Raw genomic sequence first — 9,141 nt, forward strand, 5'->3', positions numbered from 1 at the left:
TTCAGACTTCAGGTTACCTTTTAACTATTAATATGAACCATCAAGAAGTCACATCTTAATTATCATTAAAAGCAGTGGTATACCAAAGATTTTTCTTACAGGGTCAGATTTTTTAATTTTTTTTAGACCGATACTCAGTTAACTATGGATATATAATTTTTTTTTCAGTCCACTTTGACAATTCGGGTAAGGTCAAATCGGTATATAATTTTTTTTATTATGTTCGATCGTTTCGATCGGGTTAAATCGGGTTGGGTCATTTAAGAAAAGATAATTGAACAAAATATTAATGGATATTTAAAATACAATATGTATAAAGTTGTTTTATACAGGTTTTTATTTTTTTAAATATAGCTATAACATAATCTCTATCACATATGTATTAACTTATTATAATTGATGTTAAATAGTCAATGTTATCTGAAGGTTTAGATAAACCAAAAATCATCAAAGCAGATTATACAAACGGCATACAAAGGTCTGCATTCAAAGATCAATTACACACTTTTCTCAAAAATAGTTACGCAAAATCATAACATTTAAAAGTACGGATATAGATAAACCCACAAAATAAAAAACGGAAATCATATAATACTGCCAAAAATGTTGAATTTGGATTTAAAATCGTACTACAATACTAATAGATATTAACCCCGCCAGTCACCGAATATTGTTCTTTGATTTTTTATTGATGTTGGTCTAAGGCATGGTTGTTAAAGATAACGAAGTCGATATGCATTTTTTAAATTGAAATTGCCATGGTTTGTTTAAACACGTGCCAGCGGAGCGTAACAAGGAACAACCGCCAATGAATTATAGAAGAGGGCATTTTATACTCGCTAGAAACGGAATCCGATTCCGATGAAGCCATGGAACAGTTCAATAAACATCGTTTCTTTTCTTTTAATTTTGCCTAATATATAATATAAACTTTATAAAGGGATGGAAAGGTGGCCGCATTAATCTAATTGTAATGTGGCATGTAAATTTATTGAAATTAAATTTTATAAACAAAGGTATTTTGAAAAAAAGATAGGAAATATGTATGCAATGAATTTTAAATATAGTAGATATAATATTTTATGATTTTCACCATAGCCCAACAATGGGCAATGAAAGATGTAGATCCAGTAGCCAAACAAGAATGTTAAAAAGGCCACCATATCTTATAATCTTGAATTAGGTAGCTAATTTTTTTCTTTTCATCTCATTCCTTTTCTTTTCAACTCAAGTTCTCTTTTCGTCTCATGCTTTAAAATTTACAAAGGCCGGTGTCACAATTTTACAGGGTCAATCTGAATTTAAACACATATCATCATCATCATCGTACTCAGTATATCCCACCAATAGCAAAGCTATGGTAAAGTGGTAAGATGTAGACAGCCTTACCTCTACCCTTTAGGAATAGAGAGGCTGCTTCCGGTGAGACCCTCGGCCCAATAGTAGTTTTGCATCAAGCCTTGGATATAAGGCACATAACACTCAACCATCGCCGATTGGTGCATGTACCCTTGTCTTTTGGCTATCAACGCCACCACATGATGCCTGATTAACATTCCGCCACTTTTGACGTTATTTTCACAAGATTAGTAAAATAACGTCAAAATTTGTGCAATTTCACTTTTGCCCACCCGAGGGTTCACACATATATACATTATATGCGCGCACCACAAAGCTGGGCGATGAATTTACACACATATATAACTCTAAATATATTTTTTTTCACAAGAGATGGCTGACCCCCATTCAACCAACATAGTTCTGTCACTGATTAAAACGCTACCAAACAACCCCTAAACTAAACCCAATCAAACTAAAACGAGCTCAATCCTAAAAATAAATTTGTCCAAGAACTGAGCCTAAGGCCAAGCTTCACTAAATAATTATAAAAGTATATAAATTATATAATAAATAATTAACTAACTTGGACTTGGAAAACTACTCAGGAGCCGCTCTCGTACGCTAAACAAGTCAAACTCGTCTCGTGTGCACCCCTATCAACCACATTCAACTATCAAGTACATAAATAACCAAAACTTGCCAACACATTTAGATATACCATATATGTCAAGTCCAAACACCCTATCAATTCTCAATATATTTAACAGACAAAGTTCCTGCTGATGTTTCAACTTTCAAGTCCAAAGTTGACCACATCAAAGTTCTCCACAAGATGAACATATTTTAAAAGTACCAATATCCTACATATGAAATACCTTAAAAAGTTAAAAATTTTCATAGCTGGTAACCAAAATAAATCTCTTATAACCAATACTGCATACGAGACGGAGCCCTCCCCGAACCATGCCTCTGCCTAGACGACCCGCTCCCTGCCTGGTGAAACGGGCCAGTCTCATGTGGATATGGGTACGGGTGCGGGTGGGGTGGATCTCTTTCCGAAACATGGTGGAATGGATGCAACATGGAGTTGTCTGCATCATGGAAGTTTCTAGAAGATGATGGATAATATCCGCCACAAGCCTGGTCAGAAGATGAACTCACATGCACTTGAGTGGTGGATCTACGCACACTTGGTTGTTGATAATAGGCCTCGAGAGCCTGTGAACGTTCCCATGCGCGTGTACCACTATCCGGATGAGGATGATTTGTTACCGGGTTAATAAAGCCCGGGCCTCTAGTCGAAGAGCTACAAAAACAACACAAATAAAAATTAATATATATCTTTAGATTTAACAGATCAACGTTCGGCAACCACCCAAAGGGTATTATAAATGCATATGGTTTATATCAGAAGCAGGTCATTGCTGAAATAATATGAAATTGGTTATCATGATGGTTTATGATGTTTGACACAAAAGAAAATTAATAAAATATAAAAACTACAGAATAAAATTAAGCATAACCTTAGAGAGAACTATTGTATTAAAGATAAATAATATGACTTAATCATCACACTTATTGGCCCAAAATATGAATTTAGACCATAAATCCAATAACTAACAGTCAAACAATTTCGGTGTGGTTAGGATCCTATGTTCAGGTCAGTTTTAATGTGGTTCGGTTTGGTTTCAAAACGAGGTATAACCAAAACTGGAACCATAATATTTGGTTTTCAAAAAGAAAAAACAAAAAAGAAGCGTCAATTACTAGTTTTGGTCAGTTCTTTTGGTTCGATTTTGTTGGTTATCGCTTTTTTGCTCCCTGATCTCAATCAACTTATCGTATAACTACAGCTTCCAACTAGGGGCACGTCATGCCACAAAACCGCACCATAACCAGATACCAAAGTAACCGAACTGAACTAACGAATAGGGATGACAGAGGTATCGTACTAGTATCGATAATACCAGTACCAAATTTGAACAAAGCTCGGTACTAAATACCGTATTGAATGTATTGGTTATTTCTATAGAAAACCAAAAACGAAAGATACAAGTATCGGTACTTAATAACAAAAAAAAAACGTTTTTCAATAAGTACCATATATTGAGAGTTTGAGACACGAAATTCATAACCAAAAATAATCAAGAAACTAAAAGTCGTATCAAACTCATTCTTAATCAAGAAGCAATAATACCAAAACATACAAAATGTCCCAAAAACCATATCAATTTCTATAGAAAAACAAGAAAGAAAGATACGAGAACCGGTAAGTAATACCCAAGAAAACCTCTACATTTTTCAATCTGTAACATATATTGGAATATCGAAAAAAATTACTGATACCGGTACTGAAAGTACGGTATACCAAATTTGAGAAAAGTGGGTACCAAATATCGTACCGTATGTATTCGTTAGATACCGGTACGGTATCGGTTCAGTACCGGTACGATATCGGTACTGGTTGTAAAAACCGGGTAGATCTCATCCCTACTAACCAAATCCTGTAAAAACTGATGGTTTGGTTAATGTTTAAAAAACGATTTTTCAGTTCGGTTTTGGTCACACAACAAAAAAAAAATCGAACCAGCCAATTTTAAGTAATCTATAATAAATTAATAACTAATGTAGCCTAAAAATTTTACGCCCATATAATAAACTAATAATCAATATTTTTATTCGGTTTGAGCCCAAAACCTCAACAAAACACCACACAAAAATAACTAAAAAATTGTTCATGATAAATAACAGGCAATATAGAAAGCTTATCAAGTGATTTACCTTTGACCCGTAAAAAACGGATGCAAATAAGACCCTGATGTTGGCATATCAACATTAGTCCTTGTTGCCGAAGACAGATGGTCAACATTAGTCCTTGTTGGCAAAGGCAGATAGTCAACATGAGTCCTTGTTGGCGAAGGCAGATAATCAACATAGGTCCTTGTTGGCGAAGGCAGATAGTCAACATCAGTCCTTGTTGGTGAAGGCAGATGGTCGGCATGAGTATTAGCATAAAGCCATCGGTAATGATTATAATAATTGTTATTATACCGATCTCCATTATCACCCACATTTGTGCTCGAGGTTGGGGGGTGAACATATGCAATAACCGGGCATACATGAGTAGCAGATGAAACTGTCGCTGAATGGTCGCTGAAGTCAGCATGTTGTCCAATAATCTCAGTGTCTGCAAAAGATGATAAGATACCATTGTTGTTAAAAGGTTTTTGGTGAGACTAATGTTTGAATTATGTGTTGAGAATCAGAAGCTTACATCCGGTTGTTGGAAATTCCACTTCACTGCACAAAATAGAAAGTAAATTATTTATTTTGTTGTGTGAAAGAATATTTGGGCTTGTAAACGAACAGAATGAACATGAACGGGGAATGCTCATCTTTGTTCATTTAAGTCTAACCAAGCAAACAAAAGAACACAAGGAATTAAACAAACGAGGTTTTCTTGTTCGTGTTCATTCATTAAGAAATGAATGTGTGCGTTCATGTTCGTACATTATAAACAAATTTAACTGAAGGAACGTTCACGAACATAAACGAATGTACAAAACATGTGTTCATTTTCATTTGTTTAACTAAACGCACAAACAATGATGTTTGCCTTCGTTCGAATGTTAATAAAAATAACATAAACCTACCGAACGGTTCCCGTAAAGTACATTGAACGTTTGGTTCATTTATAGGCCGAAGACGGTTAACAATTACTTTTTATGTTTAGGTCAAGGAATAGGTTCTTTTAACAAAATAGAGTTTACTGTTAGGATCGTATATAGCGATTAAATGAATTAGCTGATTATGTTAAATTTAATGCAAATAATATTAACTCAAAATTAAATTGAGCATCATGTAGAGACACTACATCTCGAAAGTAACCGAGCTCTGTCCATGTATTATTGTGTTTGTTCAATAGTATTTAATCATCCTTATAATTGCAATATTATTTTGTTCGCATTTTACTAACACAGATAAAAAATAATATCAACATAGCAAATTGGAACAAAACGGAAGATAAAACCGTGCTTACTCAATAGCAACAGCACCAGCAATCCGAGAAAATTCACCAAATGGGCACCACATCGACTGCAAAAAAATAAAGACAACTTTTTAAAAGGTTTTCAGCAATAAGAACACTAAAGCAACTATAAAAATGTACACAATAGTCCTTCAAACGAAGGGTTGCACCAAAACTTACTGATTCAGGATAATTCAGATCATAAACATCTTCACGGTCGACCAAATCATCAAAGTGTAACTCAGTATACACTCGGCTATTGGGAGTATTGTCTGCATAGAGCCATTGACCTTTCTCAATTTTTCTACAGTTGGGACATTGCATCACTCCCTTCACATTAAACGCAGAACCGATACAATCTGTACCAAAAACAACAGAATCGAAAATTACATTAACATAAAAGGATTTTTTTTCACATTTCCAAGACCTCTGTTTCTTGTACTTGTAAACTACTACTAATAATAGTAGAGTAGACTAAGGCAAATCGAAAGTATGGCAAACATAGCTAGGAGTATTAAACGGGTCATGTTGGCGGGTCCAACCCGACAGATTCCAAACCCAAAAATCGTGTAAGACACTTGACCCAAACACTACCCGTTCTACAGAAAGTTATATTACTTTTTATCATTTTCACATTTTCATACTTAAAGTTTACATTTTTACAACAAAAAGTACAAATGATATAAAACAATTACATTTTGTTTATAATATCTTATGTCAATTTGTTTTTTAGTTTTAAATTTTGGCTTAAGATACCCATCCAATTAAATTTATTACATAGAACACATTTAAAAAATAGAATAAATAAAAAAATCAGGTTAAACAGGTCAACTCGTGAATCCACCAGGTTGACCTAAACCCGCCCCGTTTGACCTAAAAGTTGTTTTTATTGTTTTCGGATATTAACACTTTACTTCTACTATTTTACAGCAAAAAATACAAATTTATATAAACCAATTACACTTTGATTATAAATCAAATACTCAAATTCTTTTTCAGCTTTAAAAACTTCGCATAAGATACACTACAAGGTTAACCTATTACATAAACGATACTTTAAAAAAAAGATAATTTACAACAAATAGGCTACATGGGCATAGTTGATAATAGCGAGAATAGCACTCGCTATAGCGTGCTTCATAGTGAAGTGGTACTTTTCCGCTATCTGATGTATAGCGCCCCAATAGTGCGATATAGCAATAAATTGGGGTTTTTTTTTTAATTTTTTTATTGAAATATGAAAAACTGAATTTTTAGACATTAAAATCGATTAAACAGCACCAAACTCAGCCAGTAAAAACTCAATTTTCGAATCAAAACCCTACTTAAAAATAATAATAATTCTAATACCTTATTGCAAAACATCAAATAGCGCCCGCAATTTCATCGCTATCGCCACATAACGTATAGGTAGGTTATCGCTTTTTACTTCTTTTCATTCCTGACAACTATGTACATGGGTCAACCCTAAACCCACCAGGGTGACCCGTTTAACTTAGCGGGTTTACAACAAACCGACCCGAACCCGTTTATATCGAACCCAAACCCACGAATTTTGTGCCATGTAAGAAATTCACACCCTTTAGCATAGCACAAGTATCAATAATAAATAGGTTACATGAGTCAACCCATGCCCCAACCCGTTTACACCAAATTAACCGGAACCCGCAAACTTCATGATCGGTTCCCAAAACCGACCCGAACCCACTTACACCAAACTGACCAGAACCCGTTTATATCAAAGCCAAAAGGATTTCACATTAGACTCAAAACGATTATAATAAAGTGGCAGGCCACAATTAACTGACCTAGATGAAACTGATGGCCGCATTGAAGCTTAGCGAACCCACGATCCCTGTAATTCGTAACATCCTCAAGACAAATCGAACAAGAAATTGACACAGCGGCTTTGCCTCCATCATCTAAACCCTCAAACCCCATGTATAATTAACAGCCCAGATCGTTTATTATTATTATTATTACCAGATGATTGAATTTGGACGAATTAAGTTGCAATTGAAAAGGGGTTAGTGGTTGAATTGAGTAAATTAGGGTTTAGAGACAACAGAAATTGAGAAGATATGTCTGAACAGCCCAATTTGATTTGACTTTATGTTCTCAAAAGAATAAAATAAAAATAAGGTTTTAAAACGAGTTTTTTTCTAAAAGAGTTATAATGAAAAAACAATTTATTAATATAGTTTTATTAAAAAATATTTACCAGTAGTTTGTGTTTTCTCACTCTTCTTCTTATCGGATAAAATAAAGATGGACCCATACCTCTTTTTATTTAAAAATAATAATTATACTTTATATCCAAATTTAAATAAATTTTCACATAAAAGTTAAAATAACATGGATAAGTAATCCGTTTTTTTAAACTGTAGTTTTACTCATGGGGAATTTTAAATATGTTTAAGTATGTGCCATGTTGTGGCGGTGCACTAATATGAATTCGGTTGGTATGGGTTAAGTTCGTTAGAATACTTATACTATATCAATGGTAAGTTTTCTTTAAAAATGGTAAGTTTTCTTTATTATATTTTATTTCTTTCATTTTCTTTTTCTTTGTTATCATTTTCATTTATGAATTAACTGGTTTGAGACCCTTGTATTACACGGATAATTAATAAAAAAAATTTAAACTTTAAGCATTAATTGAAATACAGTCAACAAATTATACATATATTGTTAACTAGTTTGATCCACCCGTGTTACGGAGGTCTATTCAAGTTTTTATTTTAATCGTTTTGCTATTTTATGATGATTTATTTTATTTTTGTTAACGTAGTTTAGTTTTAATTTAATACATATATATTAGTTTGTTATTATTTTTTTAGTGTCTGAGTTTTTTCAATTGAGATGTGTAGGTTTTATAGTTTTTTAACGAACAAACATAAACAGACACGAGCATGTTAATTTTTTTAAATGAACAAACATGAACACAAATATTTGTCTAATGAAAAGGGGGATGTTAATGTAGTTGACAATGGAAGGTAGTATCGGAAGTTAACCGGCGATGAAGATGATAGACCAGCAACAGAGAACATGTAAATGAGATAAATTAAATTAGGGTTTAATGATAGTCTTTACCAATAAATGAGATCTTATAACCCATTTGGGGGCTATTAGGGTTTGGTAAGACCCAAAACCCGTGTACATTATTCTTTGATGATTAATGAGTTATTTCACAAATAAATGAGATGTTATAACCCGTTTAGGAGTTATCCGGGTTTGGTGAGACCCATGACCCGCAAAAATTATTGTTTGATTATAAAAGAGATTCATAAATATATGAGATGTTATAACCCGTTTAAAGACTATCCGGGTTTGGTAAGACCCATACCCATGAATTCTGTAAGGCCCCGTTCCCGGTAGCCCTACTTTAGCATCGGATTTACTCATAAACACAGTTCTTGCAATCAGAGTTAATTAAAAAACTTTCACGGAAACGTTTACTTGAAGCATTCGTTACAAAACATTCAATCTCTTCTTTGATACCATAAAACAAATCATTATATTTAAAACATCTTTTCTTCCATCTTCAGATGCCAGCCGTTCAATCCATGCCATGTGTCATCCTCATGCCTTCTCGATAAACATATATACCTGCGTGCATACTAAAAGTCAGCCACGCTGAGTGAGTTCTAGTTAATCAGGCGACATACGATACATACACATATCTTCCATACACGCATATCTTATCCTGGTATAATTGTCCATAAGAGGACGTCACATAATATCTATTAAAAGAACTATTACTATTACCCTAC

At 33.6% G+C, this 9,141-nt stretch overlaps 1 protein-coding gene across 1 annotated transcript; it reads right to left on the bottom strand.

Moving 5' to 3' along the window:
- Positions 1 to 2,027: 2,027 nt before the first annotated feature.
- On the bottom strand, positions 2,028 to 7,452 carry LOC143581666 (uncharacterized). The gene is made up of 6 exons (XM_077064401.1): positions 7,177 to 7,452; positions 5,549 to 5,727; positions 5,381 to 5,436; positions 4,616 to 4,641; positions 4,123 to 4,528; positions 2,028 to 2,647 (listed from the first exon to the last, which is right to left on the bottom strand). Exons 1-6 carry the CDS (start codon positions 7,307 to 7,309, stop codon positions 2,263 to 2,265), a joined length of 1,185 nt encoding a protein of 394 aa, XP_076920516.1. The 5' UTR covers positions 7,310 to 7,452; the 3' UTR covers positions 2,028 to 2,262.
- Positions 7,453 to 9,141: the final 1,689 nt, after the last annotated feature.

This window comes from Bidens hawaiensis, unplaced genomic scaffold (genome assembly GCF_021521415.1).
Source record: "Bidens hawaiensis isolate Kalapana, Puna unplaced genomic scaffold, B.hawaiensis_p1.1 tig00031134_1, whole genome shotgun sequence".
NCBI classification, from domain to species: domain Eukaryota; kingdom Viridiplantae; phylum Streptophyta; class Magnoliopsida; order Asterales; family Asteraceae; genus Bidens; species Bidens hawaiensis.

Excerpts from the sequence above, each read along its gene's own strand:
- LOC143581666 (XM_077064401.1), bottom strand. The coding sequence starts at position 7,309 with ATGGGGTTTGAGGGTTTAGATGATGGAGGCAAAGCCGCTGTGTCAATT. Across the intron at positions 4,642-5,380 it reads GCTGGTGCTGTTGCTATTGA|TGAAGTGGAATTTCCAACAA; the intron begins GTAAGCACGGTT and ends TATTTTGTGCAG. Across the intron at positions 2,648-4,122 it reads CCGTTTTTTACGGGTCAAAG|CTCTTCGACTAGAGGCCCGG; the intron begins GTAAATCACTTG and ends TTGTTTTTGTAG.